This window comes from Asterias rubens, chromosome 4 (genome assembly GCF_902459465.1).
Source record: "Asterias rubens chromosome 4, eAstRub1.3, whole genome shotgun sequence".
NCBI lineage: Eukaryota > Metazoa > Echinodermata > Asteroidea > Forcipulatida > Asteriidae > Asterias > Asterias rubens.
Genome location: NC_047065.1, coordinates 20,058,867 through 20,079,092, shown reverse-complemented (window position 1 = coordinate 20,079,092; position 20,226 = coordinate 20,058,867). Strand labels below are relative to the sequence as shown.

The window sequence follows — 20,226 nt, the reverse complement described above, 5'->3', positions numbered from 1 at the left end:
TCTTGCTTCCTAAAGGTGCCATTGTCTGGGATCTTTTCGTGCATTTTTTGCATCGAAATACGCATTTATCTCACAAATTTGTCTCCAAATATTGTGGTGGATTGAATAAGACACGATCGAAGGTTGCTGCAGTACTACAGGTAAGTTATTCCGATGAATATTTCCCGTAAAATGCCTCCCAATCTGGTTAGCGCCCCCTGACGTCGTTGTGTTTTTGGCTGCTTCGCTTGGGATTTATGCAAATGAATCGTGGAGTTGTCTTTTTTCACAGCGAACCTGCAACATTTTACAACAGATTTCTACCTCAGTTGTCACCAGTTCCTGAAGATCATTAGATGCAAAGGTACCTAACTTACCATTCTTTGAGTTTATGTCCACAAAAGTGGAATCTTTGTAACTTTTTGGCTGTTGTTTTGTAATCTTGCGCCCCCAAGCGTCACCCAAATTCTGCAGGGGGCTTTATAAGTTTATGCAAATGAAGACCCAAAATGACGCTGTCGAAATTTGGACGCTAGGCGGCTGTAGAGCGCCACTTTCCCGCTGCCGTTGGCTCTTGTTTAGTCCGAAATTTGTCTTGGTCTCGAAGTGGAATAGTAGGTCGTTGTTTTGAATATCATCGGAGATATTTTGGGCTGTTTTTCACCTGCCAATATTGCTGGAAATATTAAATAGTAAAGACAAGGTGTGGCCTTTGTGTGAATTGACCTTTTTTTAGACCATGTCATGGAAAAAAAGACAGACATGTTTTGGTTAGAAGATTTGTTGCCACTTTTGATTTGGAAATAAATTGCTTTTAATTAAATTTTATATAATAAACAATTAATTTGGCCTTTTTTTGAATGCCTGGGTTGGTTCACATCACTAAACATGCTGAATAATGAACAGAACTACTAAACCAAATATGAAATTTTTGGGGGCTTTTATTTTGAAGTTTTTTTTTTTAATTTAACAAGTCTGTGCCAGCAACTTAACTGACCCTTCCCCAGCCCCAATGAACCATGAATATTTCCGTTTGTTACTAACTTCTGGGTAAAAAAAAACCCCACAATTTTTGCAATTAAAAATACAATTTTTGAAATGGTTTGAAAGTGATTTAGATGCATGACTCTTGTGCATATATATTTAACTTTTGACTTATGTTCAAATCTCCTGTTAAAATCTCCTGTTGTTGTGAGGGGTTGTGAGTTGTCGGTATTTAGTGCGACTGTGGGGTTGCACGTTTGTTGTTAACTCCACATTACCACAAACACTAGGTTTTCTTTACTACACAGTTAGCGCAGAAACTTGGTGCAAAAGATCTGCAAAAAATAGTTAATGGCCTGAGAGGTTTCGACAACCTTATTTTACTTTCGGTAAACAGTATTGTCCAAGTCCCACACTTCGTGTATCACAACTTATATATAAAATAACAATCCTGTGGAAATTAAGGCTCAATCGGACATCGGAGTCGGGAGAAAATAACAGGAAATCTGTGAACTTTTTTTTTTTTTTCTTTACCGAAAGGGTCCAATGGCTTTAACACAATTAGGCCTACTGTACTATAATGTATCAATACATGCTCATGAGGTGGGTTATTCAATTTTTCAGAAAAAAAAATGTAGTTTCTGACTACGTATATAGGCTTTCAACAATATTGTGGAGTAGAGAACTTGTTTCATCTGCTGTTATACAAAGTAACTCTTAGTAGAATTTGAAACTTTGCATGGTGGAAATACGATATAGAAAGGTTTGCGGTAACACCATACTATCTCTAATGAGTTGGGTTGGTTCTGAACAGAACCGTTGGTTTCTGGAGAAAGCAGAAGTCAATCGGAGCATACTGATTGAAATGTCAAGTTAAAACCAACGGTTCTTTTCAGAACCACCCCAACTCATTAGAGATAGTCATTACCTGGTGTTACCGCAAACCTTTCTAGGCCCTATAAAAAAACTCTACATTTATCTCACTACATGAACAAAATGAGAGGGGCACCAGTAAACAACAATGTTAACGTATTGGAATGTTGGCTGGTAACCAGTTTTGCTGAGCCAGATTTTCCTGTGCTTAGCAGGTTTTTGTGCTTACAGGCTTTATGAAGTTAGGCCTTGCTTCTTCATAGAAGTATGTGTTAGCTTTGTATAGGCCTACTCGCTGTTTGACTCAAGGAATATGACTTTGATTTTTTTTTTCCACAAAGCTCGGGGAAAGTACCGAGTATACAGTGCTAACACACATCGGTGTATGTGGGTAAAAATTAAAATTAATATTCTTTATTATCCCTGATGCAAATTTCCTTCTATTGAATATCTAAATAATGGTTGGCCAATTGTAATTAAAAGCATACAGAACGACATTGTCTCTTCAATTAAAATTGAATATTCCTTTAAAAATTTTCATTTGCAGGTGAGAGATCAAGCTAATAATGGAAGCCAATTCTGAGGGTTCCCAATCGGTGGTAGCAGCCGACGACAAGAATCCAGCTACCGAGGAGGCTGCAGCAGCAGCCGATGCCAGCACAGCATCAGGTGACGGTGTTGTCCCTGCTGCTGCTAGCATAGCAGCAGGGGACAGCATCGCTGCAGCTGCCTCCATCAACGTACTGGAGACATACCTGCAGAACTTCAATGAGGAGCTGTCGTCAACAACCACCCCGGCTGTCGCTGCTCCCTCTGGCGACACTCAAAGTCAAGATCAACTCGAACAGGTAGCCCAATATTATTTCATCTCGGATAAATGTCATTCTCAAACGGCATCAAGCTATATGAGATGTTTCACTGTTTTTTTTCCTTCACAACTGTAACGCAAGGTTATTTTTTCTATATTAAATGTAATATAATCAAGCAAGGATTGCAAGTAACATGCCTCACTCAGGGTTAACTTTGTTGAAAAGCGTTCCTTCATGATAACACATGTATCAAAAGCATACATCAGAAAGGGTTTTTAAGCTTTTATCTGGAACAGTAATTTGTAGAGATCTAAAATATTACATCTGTCTAAGGAGTGCATAACATTCTTGGAAGGATATTCGTAATTTTTACTATGAAATAATGATGGGATCTTTTGTTATCATTTATTTACTGATGAAGGTTGCCGCAGTTGCTGTAACATTGTCTGAGCTGCCTGAGCAGGTGGCAGCCATGCACCATCAGCAGCAACAGCAGCTGCAGCAGCAGCAGCAGCAGCAAGAAGTTGCCCAACCAGTAGCAGTGGAAGCCGCACAGCCTAAAGAGTCCATGGTGCAGCCGGCTGAAGAGGCGATGGAAGAACAGGTCGAGTTTGTTGCTGCCGTACAACCACAAGATGTCGCTGTTGGAGAACCCATGCAGGTGGGTTTCCTGATCAATTTGCAATTTTCAAATTCTGTTTTTTTCATTGTTTTTTTTGGAGACACTGGACCAATCTTCTCATTATCTCAGCAAATGCATAAAATTTGAGCTCAATTGGTCATTGAAGTTGAGAAATCTAATTCTGAGGTCTCGAAAACAAATTTGTGGAAAATTAGATTTTCTCGAAAACTCGTTACTTCAGAGGAAGCCGTTTCTCACAATGTTTTATACTATCAACCTCTCCCCTTTACTTGTTGCCATGTAAGGTTTTATTTTTTAGTACACGCAATTACCAAAAGTGTCCACTGCCTTTACTGGTTCTTAATCAAAGATTGGTTTGTCAACATAGTGCTCAGTTAAGGCAAAATTATAAAGAAAGACAATACAGAAAGACAATACAGTAAGACAATACAGTAAAGTAAAAGTTTCAGCCGTATACAGTCTCTACACGTACTCGAGGGAAAAACAGGTTTTAAACTGACCTCAACACCTACTCTTTTACTTCTTATTCGTAAACCAGAGTGGTTGATAATAAATGTTTAGATAGTTGGCTGGTTGAAGCAGTGTACATGTAGGTGATAGATGAACTTGACATCCCACAATATTAATCAGTTTTTGTTTTCATTTGAATGATACAGCTTGAAGAGCAGGGAGAATCAGAGCAAGCCAAAGCCGCTGGGAGTCAGCCAGAGGTTGCACATCAACTGGCTGATGTAGTTCAGCAACAAGGTTGGTTAAAAAACAACCCCCCCCCCATCTTTGATGTAAAGCAATGGGAAAGTACACGCATGTATCGTTACGCAAGACTCTCAGCCAGTGATAGCTCTTCACAAAAGTGTGCACAATTCATCAATGGCGTCTATTGCATTCCATCTGTAGATAGAGATGAAAGTTGAGACAAAGTTACAAGTCTCTATTCTTACATCAAAATGGTGTAAAATATTATTTGATTTGATGTACTTTTAGTGCATTTTTGTTGAAATTCAAGAACGCCACATCGCGTGTGTCTGTAAATTCTTGTACGAAAAAAAAAAAGTTTATTCCTGAATTTGTATGATGTTCAACCAAACAGCATTAAATTTGGCGATGTGACTTGCGTGGATGCTCTCTATAGACTTTCATGTACAAATCTAATGGGGATGTTGCAAAAAAGGCCAAACAATGGGTGGTTCTGGCTTAGTGGTCAAGAGCACTGAACTCAAGCACTGGTGTTTCTGATCAGAGTGTGGGTTCGAGTCCCAGTCAACACACCTGTGTCCTTAAGAAAGACACTGTGTCCTTAATAAGCAAGGTGGGAAGTAAAGCCTTCGGTCTGTGTTTTGAGTAATGCAGGTAAGAGAACTCCTTGCACTTACCGTAAAGAGAAGGGGCTCGCCCCGATGTTCCTGGCAGATCGACAGCATATTATGCCACAGCACATGTAAAAAAAAATAGGTCTCAAAATTTAAATATTGTCCCACATAATTGCAGGAAAATACTAAGTGTTGAAGTGCCTTTAGCGTCATTAGGTGACGGATATGATTGCTATAGTTACATGTAGCTATTATTATTAATGAATAGGGTAGATGGCCTTAGCTTTCGTCCCAATCCGGACCTTCTTCAGAGGCATAAAACAAGTACAAACAAATACATATCCATTTATAGAAAAAGAGAGGGGGAAAGGGATTAAGGAAAGGATCCAGAAAGAAGCGGGAAAATAACAGCCAATCAAAGTTTCTATTTCAGAGACAATATTGGTGGCTATGAACCAATAGGAGTGAAGTGGCGAGGACAAAGGATGTTTAGAATGAAAGGATGGGTTACTGGACCATAAAAGTGGTAAATGTATTGTTCGACAACAATGCAGGGAGACATGAAAGGGTAGGATTAGAGAGCAAGTTGCATCATGATGCAACTAACAATGGTCAATTAATAAGAATAGCAAGATCAAAGGTATGATGATTTTAAAAATAGGTATGAGGGACCTGTGGAAAAAAAAGGGGGGGGGGGTTACTTACATCAGATAGTTACAGTGATGAATTTATAAAAACAACTTTAAACTAGATTAATTTATACTTTATGTACAGAATATATACAACATATAAGTTCTTAGGCAGAAGTGAAGTGGAGGGTAATGAGAAGTTATTTAACACCAGTGTTTATGTTAAGTCCAAAGGGTTTGACTGTCTTGAGTTGGTGAATCCAGTGTGATTCTCTACTCTTGCGGTGTGTGTCATCACCATTGTAAGCTTCAATCACCAGAAGTTCAACATCAATGACACTATGATTGGGGCTGTTGAAGTGGATAGAGACTGGGTACGGTTTCTTAGTCTTTATGGAAGAGACATGATTCGCAAAGCGAAGACTAAGTTTGGTCTTAGTCTCTCCCACATTATTGTAGCCCACATCTCTTACATGATATGACATAGACTACATTAGACGTGCTGCATTCAGAGTCGGTCTTGATGTTGTATGAAGAGCCAGTGGTATGACTCTTCACCTTAAGTGAGGGCTTAATGTGCAGACACGTTTTGCATTTGGAACGGGTACATTTGTGACGGCCCAGTATATCTGTCGGGGGTTGTGTTTGGACTGTACCTGGGGGAAGTTTGGCCCTGACTAGTATGTCACCAAGGTTCTTAGGGCTGCGGAATGCAACCATGGGAACCTCAGGGATTGCTGAGTGTAACCTGCTGGAGGAGTGAAGTATAGACATGTTATTATTGAGAATTGAGGGAAGTTTGGGTAGTTTGGGGTGGAAGGTAGTGACCAAAGCAACTATATTGGTAGGAGCTTTTTTAGCTCTGTGTTAGTCAACAGAGCTATTATTATTAATATTATTATTAATTTGTTTGTCTTGTGTTCCAGGTCCGGAGAATGAGACCCCCCAGCATGTTCACATGGAGGCTAATTCTGCTGAGGAGGCCACTGCAATGGACATCACTCAGACTCTTCAGCTTCTGGCCAACGCTTCGGCCAACATTGCTACACAACCGGTAAGTGATGCTCAAGTGGTAGGGTAACGCACAGCTTAATTACCAAGGCCCAATAGCGCCCATTTCTTCCTAACTTAGGATTAATCGGAGGACTTCGCGGATCGCGGATAATAGGAATCCGGTTTCTTGGTTGTAATTAGAGGACTATCCGGTTAATTGAAAGGTATCCGCGCCCCTTGCGGATTATCCGGTTAGGTCAAAAATTGTATTTGCGGTTGCGGTTAGGAAAAACTATTCTCCATTAACCGGATATTCAAATTATTGGCCCAGGCCTATTGCACACATCCTAAGTAAGGAGGAGGTACTGGCCTCACTAGCGTTTCGTGAAATCAGCTGCAGGGCCCAATTTTATAGAGCTGCAAAGCAGAAAATATTGCCTAACCTTTTTTTGCTAACCACAACTAAGGAAAGATACCAGTTGCATTTTGTGTTACGTATTATGGTATTTAGTTGGTAATCTTAACCCGGTACGTATTTTGTTACATAAGCAATCGCTGTGGTGCCCTTTTTTTTTTGCTGTTGTGCCCTCTGCAAGGTTATAACAGAAACGTTCACCTTTTCCCCTTAGAAGTGCCCTATAGACAAATCCGGGCACACACCGGCGCGCAAGTGTTGAGCACTGCGCGCCATTTGCTGCGGTGTCTTCATTGCTAGATTGTGCACAAAAAGACACCGCAAGTGTAACAAAATTCAATAGAGGGCGCTTCCAATTTTTGTTTCGTCGGATTGGTCTATATCAGAGGAAAATTGCTGTGCACCATCAAGAGTGAACTTCAAGGGCTTAGGCCTAATTTCTTGTACTTGATTTCCTCCTTGTGCAGATTGTATCTCAGAGTCCGTCAGTGGTTGCAGTGTCCGATGCCGGAGCTGTATCCGATACCATGGGGCAAGCTTTCATCCAAGGAATAGAGGGCACAGGTCATCAGAATATCACTATACAAGGTCAGATTCACACACTCTAGAAAAATGTTGACTCTTAAGCCCGTTTCATAATTCCTACGAATGCAAAGTTAATATTGACAGGACATGGCTGTTTTTTCGCAGCGAATGTTTTGCAGGACTGATGCGAATTATTTGTTGCCAATTTGTGACGTCAAAATTATTATCGCATTCGCAGGGCGTAATTCCAAAGAATGATCATTGTACTTCAAACATTATAACCCCTGGTCACTCATTCCTCAAACCTCACAGGTGAGTATACAGCCTGGGCTGCAAACTATATAGCGCACTAAAGCTAGCACCATCTCTATAGAACTTTATCATGGTGTGGCCATCTTGCTCCATTCCAACTCATTGTAACCAAACTGAGGCTGGACAAAATAATAGTCTGGTGCCATGTTTGCGCGATTATTCAATACTGTTATGGAAACAGGGAACATGACCAAGGTGACAGCGTGATAAAGGTCTATATACATCTCAGTGATGAGAAGCTGTTTAGTTGTGTGTCTTGCTCAAGGACACAAATGGCATACTACTCAAGTGGGATTCAAACCTTATACAGATTCTTGTAGAATGCTGGAACTGATCTTATAACCTCCAAGAAAGGCACTTTAGAAGAGCCCAGACATTTGTCTTAATGCTGGAAAAATGTAGTAACAAGAAGATATAACTGGAGCTTTTCTCTGTCTCTGTTCTCAGGACTCGAAGGTCTTCAGAACATGGAGGGTGAGCAAGTTGTCATGGTGCAGCATGTAGATCAAGACGGCAACATGGTGCAGCAACAACAGCAGGTAACATTTTGCTTTGGTTTTTGTTTTCACTTCTCCACTGGATCTGACTTTTGAGTAGTCCACACGATTTGTTGTTAATCTGTGATTATGAAAACACATGGTCAATGATGCCATGGACAACAACAAATGTCATTGCAAAGGTTACATGTGTTTGTAAACTTAGGGACCATGGATAAATTATGTCACGGGAACGACCGCGTCGCGACGCGTTCCTTCGCGTGACAAAACGAACAAAAGAAAAACTACGGAGTGGAACGCGTTCTCCTCAACCACCGGGTCTCGAGGAAGACCCACTGTATAACAAAGGAACAATGGTGTAGGCCGAAAACCACTGTGTAGTTATAATCGGCTTATCTGGGTAGATAAATCCAAGTTGTAGCCCTTTTCACACAATAAGTCAAAACACAACCGCAGATTAAAAAATAAAAAATACTACGTCTTTGCACGACCGCCATGCAAAATAATCCCCCAAAGTAAAACAAAGTCAATAGGAAAAACATCTTACATTAAACAGTACAACTATACTCTTTTTTGTACATCCAAGGTGTCCAAAATGTTTCATGTTTGAACAATGAAGCCAACACGTTATGAAGTTTTTCTTAAACACGCTTAATATTTGCCAAGGAACTGCTGAAAATTCACCACGTTGCCCAAGCTACCAGCGACGGCGCCAATGTTGTATGAGTTTAGCTCGGGCACCAACGCTGGTTGGTATTGCAATTTTCGGACACCAGATTCTCCCGAAAGTCTTAATCTCAAGGCGGTTGAAACTAATTTCGTAAGCTGTTGCGCAATTTTTCCAACGGAGGGCGGCTCTCCCGCTATCACATTGTTTAGGAAAGCCCTCTAGCGTTCAATGTTTCTTGCATTATAGTTTGTTGCACGCAAAATAACAAGACTACTAGGCCTGAATATTGAAAACACTGTGTGTGAGTGTGTAGCTAGATGGAGTGTTTGTGTACTACGATGTAATTTTGCGTTGTGTTTTGTGCGATTGCGAGCCGGTCAGCATGATTTCGCGGTATCTTTATGAACGAATCTTGTAAGTGTTATCATCTCTGTAAACACGGGTCCTAATGTAACAATTAGATGTAGATACAAAATAAGTTGGCGATGATTTCAAATTTAAGAATAATAGTCACCACTTCAACTTGTTATGGCAGTAGCATATTATTGTATTGGCTTTGGCAAACTTGAGGGTTGGCTGTACATGGACATCTCCAACCCATTGTCTGGTGTATACCTGAGCTAGACCGCAAACACTAATCCTTCACCCCTTCGTGGATTACTTGCAAGCTGCCTTGTCCATGTAATCTGAACAACAAAAGGCACCAACAATAGAGTTCGATAATGAGGGACCTTAAAAATCAGTGAAGCGCTTAATCCATCTTGGGACGGGCGCGTGACAATTTTGGGACGGACTCGTTCTAGAACGAGTCTGACCGCGGGCAGCCGCGTTCTTAATTTATCCATGGTCCCTTAGTCACAATTTTCCATGTTTCTAAATTGTTGTGTCGATGCCAAAAACACTGTATCTCTAAGGGCCTTGTCACACGAGGCAACTTTTGCAGTCTTTTTGCAGGCAACCAACTGCAGTGCATGCTACAGAACCACTTTGGTAGCAAACGGGCCATGTTTCAAACATTGTATTACGATCCACAAGGGAATAGGTGAACATTCAAATGTGAATGCTTTTTCTTCATGGAGATTGCCTGGAACTGTTGCCTGTAAATTAGTGCTGGGCGAATAGTGAAATTTTGGTATTCGGTTACCGCTGGCCAACTATCCGAAATTAACCGGATATTCAAAAGTTTTTTTTGCCAATAGAGGGCGCTGTTCGATTGTGAATGAGATCATATGGCCGGATTGATATTAGTTTTTAGACAGTGTTACTCGGTTCATTCATAAAAATAACCGGATCTAATTTAAAGATGGCGATTTGCTAATTCTTTTGATCGTGATTGACTCTACGTGAAGGAAAACTTTCGTAATCTTTGAACAATTACGTCAGAAATGTCATTGTTTTAACTCTTCACGGAGGTGAGCATAAATAAATACTTGACTTATGCCGTTTTATGCTGTCTTGATAGAAGTTTCTTAAGGATTCAGACAAAACATTACTATCAGTTGTCGCCCGACATCCGCGGATATTCGGATATTCGGTTACTTGGTTGTAATTACAGGACTATCTGGTTTATAAATAGGTATTCGCGCCCATTGCGGATATCCGGTTAAGAAAAAAAAGGCATTCGCGGTTACAGATAGGAAAACCTATTCGCCATTAACCGGATATTCAAATTATTCGCCCAGGCCTACTGTAAATTGCCTCATTTGACATGGCCCTAAAGGCTCAAATCTGGGGGCGCGGTGTTATCCACAAATTTGCAGGACTTGTAGCTCAACACTTTTACTGGAACAAATTTATTTTACAAGACCAGGGGTCGATTTCACAAAGAGTAAGGACTAGTCCTAACTTAGGACTAGTCTAAGGAGATATGAAAAACGTACGGCTAGTCCTAAGTTAGGACGAGAGATAAGACTAGTCTTTTATCTTTGTGGAATTCACCCCAGATTCAAAACGAATTAATCAAGCATTAAGAGAGAAGATAATAATAATAATAATAATAATAAGACTTGTAATGCGCACATATCCACCCTGCTGGGTGTTCAAGGCGCAGTAAAACCAAAACAAAACAAAAACAAAACACAAAGAAAAAAAAAAAAAAAAAAAAAAAAAAAAAAAAAAAACAGACACAACAAAATTAGTCATTGAAAACCTGTGACATAAGATAAGTTTTGAGAAGAGACTTGAATTTTGCGGTACAAACACAAGATCGAAGATTAAGTGGTAGAGAGTTCCAGATGCGAGGCGCGGCTGAAGAAAAAGACCTGTCACCCCATGAGTGTCGAGACTTGGGTTCAATGAGGAGAAGCATGGAACTTGATCGAAGATTCCTTGATGGAGTGTAAACTTGAAGCAGTTCAGAAATATAGTGGGGAGCCTTGCCATTTAGAGCTTTGTGGACAATGAGCATCAGCTTGAAGATGATTCGTTGAGAGATAGGGAGCCAGTGTAGTTGTTTCAGAATGGGGGTGATAGAACAGGATTTTCTAGACAGTGTCACAATGCGGGCAGCAGTATTTTGGAGCAGTTGAAGTCGGGAAATCTGGTTGTTAGGAAGACTGTATAGAAGAGCATTGCCGTTGTCAAGACGAGAAGTAACAAATGCGTGAATGACCTTTTCAGTGGCACTTTTGTCCAAGTACTTGCGAATCTTACCTATATTCCTGATGTGATATGATGATAAACGAACAATATTGTTGATGTGTGGCTGAAGTGTCATCGATGAATCAAAAATAACCCCCAAGTTCCGAGCTTTTAGCGAGGGAGCTATCCGAGCATCACCGATGGAGATGTATGGCACTGAAACCTTAGTTAACTGTTGACGTGACCCAAATAAAAGGAACTCAGTCTTATCATCATTTAACTTCAGGAAGTTTTGTTGTGTCCAACGTCGAATCTCTTGGATGCATTTCTCAAGTCTTGCAATAGATGCATTGGCGTTTTCTTGAGACGATTTAAACGTGATGTATAGCTGAGTGTCGTCTGCGTACACATGGTAATTCAGATTAAATTTGAGGATGATGTCACGAATCGGTAAAGTGTACAGCGTAAACCACTGCGGGCCGAGTACCGACCCCTGTGGCACAGAGTAGTTCAAAACAACAGGGTCGGATATCGCAGTGCCAATACACACATGCTGAGTTCTATTGTGGAGATACGATTTGCACCATGCTAGGGCTGTGTCCTCTATGCCAAGGTGATTCTGGAGCCGAGAGAGAAGGATGTTATGATCAACAGTGTCAAAAGCAGCACTCAAGTCTAGCAGGACTAGTGCTGTAAGGTTACCATTGTCCATAGAAGAGAGAATATCGTTGCTCACACGGACTAGTGCAGCCTCGGTCCCATGGAAAGGCTTGTATGCTGACTGGAACACGTCGGACAGGTTGAAAGTATGAATGTGATCAGAAATACGTGATGACACTACTCGTTCGATGACTTTTCCAAGATATTTTAAGTTTGCAACCGGTCTGTAGTTTTTGAATATCTCCTTGTCCAGGTTTGGTTTCTTGATGAGCGGCCTGATGTAGGAAACTTTGAGGCTATCGGGGAAACAACCGGAACTGAGAGATTCGTTTACAAGCTTAGTGATGTAGGGTACAAATATATCAATGTTTTGCTTTATCATGGATGTTGATACAGGATCCAGCTCACAGGATTTTGAAGGAGATTTCATAATAACCCTTTGAAATCTCAGCAACAGTGGCAGGCTCAAACACAGATAGTCTACACTCTGGTTGAAGATGTGGCAATGTCTGCGGCACGTTGTAAGGGACTGATGAAAATGATGAGCGGATGTCTGAAATCTTGGTGACAAAGAATTTCTGGAACTCATTTGCTAAGTCCTGGTTATTGTAGGTGGATGGAAGGACAGGGGTTTTGGGTTTGAGCAACAACTTACCAATTATCTTGAAGAGCTTCTTTTGATCTCCTGAGGATTCTTGTACTTGAGATGAATAATGGATGATCTTTGCCTGGTTGATCAAATTCCTAACTACTTTACATTGGTTGCGATATTCTTGTCGTTGTATTGCCAATTTGCCATTTTTCCGCCACTTCCGCTCCAGTTGACGACAGATCTTTCTCGCTGTACGAATATCATCATTGAACCAGGAGACTTCAGTTCGGACCTTGACTGATCTCGTTTTCCAAGGTGCGTATTTATCCAAGATGTCACTGACTGTACTCTCATATTGGCTGACATAGGAATCCAAGCAGTCATGATCAACTTCTAGATTTGCTAAATGAGTGCCTATGTCGTGGAACACTTCGGGAGAATTCACATGTTTCCATTGTCGGCTCTTTATAGTGACGGTTGGGACTTTCGGCTTGCACAGACTCAAGTTACACATGACTGCATAATGGTCAGATAATCCAGGTAGAATAATAAAGTTTGAGACAATTGGTGGGGAGATTTCACGAGTTATGACAAGATCCAGGCAATGACCGAGATGATGAGTCGGCTCCTTGATATGCTGGGTAAGACCAAAAGCTTGAAGTAGATGCTTAAACTGGTTTGCATTGGTGTTGTGGATCTATCTCATTGGTCATGCTACTTCACATTTTTCAACGAACGAATATATTTTCTCCATTGCATGAATGTAAACATTCATTATTTATATAATATGATAAATTTTCCCATAGGTGCTTATGGTGGCCATGCAGAATGATAATAATACTGGTGCGCCAGTCAGCATGGTGGGCAACAGCATTGTCTATGAGAACAGCCAAGGCCAACAGTTCATTCCTGTCAACCAAGATGGCTCCCAGATAGCCTTCACTCAGGTAAGTTGCCTCCTCCAGGACCTTTTTATCTATCTCCTCTAAGCCTGGGCGACCAGTGGGAGTTGTGTCGTGGTCGTGACTATTGATTTATTAGTGTAGTCGTGACTGCCGTGTTTCAACTATTCGGTTAATCGTGCTGCATTGACATCTACAAAATAGTCACGACTACTGCAAAAATAAAAATAAATCGAGCCCTGCACTATAATAATATAGGGGTTGGAAACACATATTGTTACATAACAGGAAGCTTGTTTTCAAAGGTCAATTTTACAAACTCTGTAGTCACATTGAAGATATAGAAAGGTTTGCGGTAGCACCACGTAATGACTATCTCTAATGAGTTGGGGTGGTTCTGAAAAGAACCGTTGGTTTCAACTCGACGTTTCGTTCAGTATGCTCTGAGCTTTCTCCAGAAGATGATCAGAGCATACGGATCGAAACGGCGAGTTGAAACCAACGGTTCTTTTCAGAACCACCCCAACTCATTAGAGATAGTCATTGCATGGTGTTACCGCAAACCTTTCTATATCGTATTTCCACCATGCAAAGTTTCAAATCCTACACATTGAAGATATTGATTTACAGCAAAAATAAAAAAAAAAAAAAAAATTCTAATAATTAAAAAAATCATGGAGATCAGGCATAAAATATCAAAGTTGTTGGTCTTTGTATCCTCAGTGTGATTTGTAAACAGTACTCAAACTTGTTGCTTTCCACTCCAATTTGAAGGAATTTGAATTGCTGCAATCGGAGCAAGCCTAATAATAATAATTTACAATAATAACCTTTTTCGTATCACCCTTATAATACCAGTTGCGAAATAATCCCCAGCAAAACATAAACCTTCTTTCACCGTTTTCACTGAACATGACAAATTTAAGGATATTTTCACAAGACAGTTGTTTACTGGGTTTAAAAACAATGATGTAGTTTTTTAAAAATTTTTATTTCCTTTTTTTTTTTCTCACTTGCCTAATAGGCTTCTTCAGAGGGTGCCAATAACAGCACACAGGTGTACACAATCATCCAGGCTGATGGTACTGAACAGCCAGGTGGTACAATTGTAACCCAGGAAGGCAGTGAGGTTCCAACCGGTGCCGCTACCTCTAACCAAGTCATCGTCCAACCAACTGAGGAAGATGAAGAAGAGAGAGCCGTTGCCAATGCAGCTATCATCCAAGAAGGCCGAGAGCCACCGTCATTCATTGAGCTCCAGCCCCCGGGTATTAGCACCATAAAGGATTCCAAAGAGAAAGTCATCACTATCCGCCGGTCGCCACGAAAACGTCAAGCTGAAGTCGGAGAAGAAGAAGGGGAGGGACTGGTCGTGTCGGAGGAGCATGAAGAGGTCGTGGTTCCGATGAACACCCAGATTGTTATCGTCAGGGAGGTTGTGGAAGGAGAGGATGGACAGAGAACCATCCAGGACCATTCCGTTTATGATTTCTACGCTGGAGACAACGACGATGAACCTGTCACCAAACCAAACATAGATGAAAAGGACTCTCCCAAGAAAAGGAAGAAGTACATGGTTCCTAAGTTTGACGATGGGCGACTCATTGATCAGGTCCTTGGGCGTGCCAAGAAGTCTCCTGCCAGCCCTCGTGAGCCGAAGGTCCATGAGTGCAACAAGTGCGGCAGAATCTTCCGCACCTCTACACTTCTCCGTAATCACCTCAACACACATACAGGTACCAAGCCATACAAGTGTGAGGTATGTGACAAGGCCTTTGGAACCTCTGGAGAGCTTGGTAGACACATGAAGTACATCCACACCCATGAAAAACCACACAAGTGTCCTCTCTGTGAGTATTACAGTGTAGAGGCCAGCAAGATCAAACGTCACATGAGGTCCCATACAGGTGAGAAGCCTTACCGATGTACCTTGTGCGACTATGCCAGCACAGACAACTACAAGCTGAAGCGTCACATGCGAGTTCATACTGGTGAGAAGCCGTTCCAGTGCGGGGAGTGTGAGCAGAGTTTCTCCCAGAAGAGTAGCCTGAAGGAGCATCTGTGGAAGCATGCTGGTTCCCGCCCTGCTCACAGGTGTGAGTACTGCGAAACCACATTCGGGCGTCATGCAGACATGAAAACCCACATCCGTAAGATGCACACCCAGGGACAGCCGCTCATCTGCAAAGTCTGTGAGAACGGCTTCACGGACCGGTACAGCTTCATGCAGCACCAGAAGACACACAAGGGTGAGAAAATTTACCAGTGTCTTGAGTGCGAGTACTCTGCCCCACAGAAGCGTCACCTGGTCGTCCACATGAGGGTCCACACCGGGGAACGCCCCTTCCAGTGCGACGATTGCAACGAAACATTCAAGCACAAACAGACCCTCGTCAATCACTTGCAGAAGAAGCACAACATCAATCCGGAGGTAGATGAGACTGAAGCTACAGGTACAACTACACTCCTGAAGCGAAAACGGAGAGATTCGGCCGAGATCGGTGTCTCTCCTAGCAAGAAGGTGACCCGCCGACAAAGGATGGCAATGTCGGAGCAACAGCACCAGATTGTTGATGAGCACGGGAACACCCTGCAGCTGTCCCAAGAGGATGCTGAAGCTATCCAGGCTGCCATGCAGCAGGGTACGGCAGACGGCACACTACAGATTATCCAAGGTGAGCAGGGTGGTCCGGTCACAGTGCTGACCGTCTCTCATAACACAGAGGAATCCATGGAGAACCTGGGTAGCGATGTCCAATTTGTCAACGGAGCCATGACCAACATCCAGCAGGAAGAAGAGCCTGAGGGAACCCAGGGAGCTGAGGAAGAGGAAGAAATGGCACAAGAAGTCTTACCCCAGCAGATCATCATGGTTCCACAGGAAGGGCAGTCAACATCAGCTGAAGAAGGATCAGCTGAAGAAGGATTAGCCGAAGAATCTGCTGAAGCATTAGCTGAAGGATCAGCTGAAGGATCTGCTGAGGGTACAGCTGAAGAAGAACCACAGAAGAAGCAAAAAGCGTCCCCAGCAAAGCTTAAGGTGGAGAAGACGGAGAAGAAAACAGTTGCTAAGACAGTCCCAGATGAAAGCCCCGCTGACGCAGACGTGCCAACAAAAGTGGAAGGGCAGAAGAAGGCACAGCCTGCTGTAGAGAGCAATCCCAACGTCATCACACAACAGGAGTCCATTCTAGTCCCAGCAAATCAGGCAATAAGCCAAGGTGCTGAAGAGGAAGAAGAAGATGATGAAGAAGTCGCTGATGACGGAACTATCTACCTCTTTGTTGAAGAGCAGTAATAACAAGGGGACTGGTCTTCATGTTTCAATTGTGTATATCCATTCTTTAAACTGTTTCTTCAATCAATTGTTATTAAGTGTCAAAAGCCTGTAATTTTTAACAGCGATCTTATTATTATGCAAATTTTTGTTTTCCAAAGCTACAAGTAGTGTTTAATTAGTGTTTGTTATTCACTGCAAATACCGAATTCATAGTGTCGGAACTATTTTCTGTTTGATCTCAGATGGAGAGTTTTTGCAAAGCATTGCTGGTGAATATATTTAGCAGTGTAAAACTTAACCATCCCTTTGTTAAAATCCAATTCCCCAAAAAGTTTGCCAGTGTAGATATTAGGTTAATAGATAATTGTATTTTGTATTGTATCTTTTTAATTGATTGCTTTTTTGAATGAAATCATTTCTGATGTCATTATGCTTTGAAGAGGATGTCACAGCAAACAGTGCCTATATTTAATGAAGTTAAGTGTTCCGCCATGCTGCTTTCAGTGGCCACCTTGTTCATTTTTATTGTACGCATAGCTAGTACTTTGTAACAGAATAGAATCTAATATGTGTTATGTGCCTGGATGGGCTAGGTTCTTTACTTTGATACCTCACAGAGTTTACAATTTGGATGTATATGTAGTACGCCTTTCTTAATATTTATGCATGACGTCATAATTCTTACCCAAAATGAGACTTCAGGCGCACGTCACCCATTGCAAAGGCTGCGCCTATAGCCTCGATTTGGGTTAGAATCGTGACGCACTCATGCATAAATATATGGAAGGCGTATACCACTGTACAATGTGTGATTGTGGGCACTAGTTTATGTGCGAGTTACCAAGTGATTCAATATCAAAGTCATTTTTTCACCCACACACTCTAATCCTCATTTACACTCTGTGGAAATTCCTTTGTTCTGTACAAAAACATATTCTTCAATCATAGCTGTAAGAAAAAAAAAATGCGTGGACAGGTGTAAGGTCCACTTAGTTTTTCAAGTCCTTTTGGACATCTTTTGTTCTCAGGTTCTTCACTTTGTATGTAACGCTTAAAAAACCAAACTTTTTTGCCACAGGCAAGCTTCATTTATTAAGAATTCACGGGCCTGATGCTTTGTTCATTCAAAGAACAAGGGCAACAAGGGCACCAAGGCAATATCTAAGGGCAATTGTAAATTTCTACAGACTGAGCAAGTCTCATGGAACAATTTCGGACCCCTCTTGCTTTAACATGTCGTGGAACCAATTTGGTGCACTTGCATGGATCCTATTGGTTGATTGTGCATGAGACTTGCACAATCTTGTTTAACAGTTCAAGGGCGACTAAGGCGATGACTAGGGAAAATAAAGGCAACATTCACCTATGTTGCCTTCTCAAAGTAACACAACTTGAGCACCACTTTATTTTAAGACCAATTTATGAGAGTTGTTTTTCTCTCTGTTGAATTTTTAATCCAATTGTATATAATCAAGAACTTGAAACATTCTTTAATTACCAATTTGAAGCTTATGTGTTTGAAAGTTTAATGTAGACGTTTTAGTTTGAAATAGAAATAAGTGAACATAATAATGGTGACATTTGAATTATGTTTGTTCCCCATTTTTTGTTATGTCATTTTCAAAAACATCTTTAAATATGTACTGCACCGGTTTGTGGAAGAGAAAATGAGCAGTGACTAAATATAACTGTACATAAATTAAAGGCATTCAGGTAAAATCCAGTTTTTAAACATTGTCTTATTTGTTGAACATAAAGCAGATTTTCAGATTAATCGCTACTTGTATATTCCTAGCACGTTAAACTTTTTGAAACTCTTAAGTTCGTTACAAGTGGACAGTTGCGCATAATGTAGCTTAGTGACGCACTGAAATAGTTGCACATAAATAGAAACAATTGGGTTGTCTCGTTAAAGATGGGTAGGACATTGGGTAACAAATGAATTTTAAATTATGAACTTAGTGTCCTATTTCTCAAAATAAACGTTAATTTGACTGAAAATGCTCTTATCCCGGAGAAAATAATAAAATAAATATCTGAAAATCCTGAATTTCCGTGATTATTTGAAAATGCATCATACTCAAAAGTTATAATAAAACAAATATTGAATGTAATAGATGTTAAATTTGCATTGGGGATAAAGAATATATTAATTTTGGTTTTTACCCATACACCGATGTGTGTTAGCACTGTATACTCGGTACTTTCCCGAGTCCTGTGAAAAACGCATGTTACTCCGGTGGGATTCGAACCCACGACCCTTGCAATTCTAGAGCAGTGTCTTACCAACTAGACTACCGAGGTTGCCCGGTAGTTAGAGGCAGTTCGAATCCTGAATGCATTGTTTTTGTGAATTGTCACAAAATATACTCACTCTGTGAATGTTTGCTTATCACTTTCACAAGGCTTTGGTTTGCGTGAAATGATAGAGAAGATTTTACCCTGTGATTGTCTTGCGACCAGGGCATCCATATAAGTATGCATCCAGTATTTTTATACTATTCAATTGTAGAAGTAATTAAGTGATGAATTTTGAAATAAGTTCCTCCGTTTTGGTCGTCATTTTCGAAGACGTCTTTAAAATGTTCGACACCAGTTTGTTGGAGAGAGAATTATTAACGGTGACTAAATGATGAGACTTTGAGGATTCGCCCATTTTATCGACAATTCTAATTTGCTTCTGTACAAAGTACTTACAGGCAGTGGACACTATTGGTAATGACTCAAAATATTTACTAGCATAAAACCTTTCTTGGTGATGAGTATATGGGGAGAGGTTGGTAGTAAAAAACATTGTGAGAAACGGCTCCATCTGAAGTAATGTAGTTTTCGAGAAAGAAGTAATTTTCCACGAATTTGATTCCGAGACCTCAGATTTAGAATTTGAGGTATCGAAATCAAGCATCTAAAAGCACACAACTACATGTACATTTTGTACGTGTGACAAGGGTGTTTTTTCTTTCAAAGTTATCTCGCAACTGACGACCAATTGAGTCTAAATTTTTACAGGTTTGTTATTTTACACATGATGAGATACACAAAGTGAGAAGACTGGTCTTTGACAATATTACCAATAGTGTCCATTGTACACATTTGGTAATTTTGGTATTGTTAAAGACCAGTGTTCTCACTTGGTGTATCCCATCATATAAAAAAGCATGAAATAACAAGCCTGTGAACATTTGGGTTCAATAAGTGGTCATCGAAGTTGCGAGAAAGTTATGAAAGAAAAACACCCTTGTTGGACGAATTAATGTGCTTTCAGATAGGAGTAAAAGACTTCTAGCTAGAAGTATTTTATTTTATTTTATAAAACTTTATTAATTTAGTGAGAAATTACCTCTTTCTCGAAAACTACATTACTTTAGAGGGAGTCGTTTCTCACAATGTTTTATAATATCAACAGCTCTCAAATGCTCGTTACCAAGTCAGTCTTCAAGTTAATTTGTTTGAGTAATTACCAAACGTGTACCTTCCCTTTAAGTCAGTTGTGGGCTACTTGCTTTTTGACCTTTCACTTGGTTTTGCCATTGTTTTACCTGACTGTTTGTATATTTCATTAGCATTAAAGGC

At 40.7% G+C, this 20,226-nt stretch overlaps 1 protein-coding gene across 4 annotated transcripts; it reads left to right on the top strand.

The window, feature by feature from the left end:
- LOC117289208 (transcriptional repressor CTCF-like) lies at positions 1-18,696 on the top strand. Of its 4 annotated transcripts, XM_033770219.1 has the most exons (10): positions 1-140; positions 272-343; positions 2,384-2,684; positions 3,067-3,306; positions 3,945-4,035; positions 6,154-6,281; positions 7,103-7,223; positions 7,920-8,011; positions 13,278-13,418; positions 14,398-18,696. In XM_033770219.1, exons 3-10 carry the CDS (start codon positions 2,403-2,405, stop codon positions 16,669-16,671), a joined length of 3,369 nt encoding a protein of 1,122 aa, XP_033626110.1. In that variant the 5' UTR covers positions 1-140; positions 272-343; positions 2,384-2,402; the 3' UTR covers positions 16,672-18,696. The 4 variants fall into 4 exon arrangements, with proteins under 4 accessions (XP_033626110.1, XP_033626109.1, XP_033626112.1 ...); XM_033770218.1 differs by lacking the exon at positions 272-343; XM_033770221.1 differs by lacking the exons at positions 1-140; positions 272-343 and adding an exon at positions 524-593.
- The last annotated feature ends 1,530 nt before the right edge of the window (positions 18,697-20,226 follow it).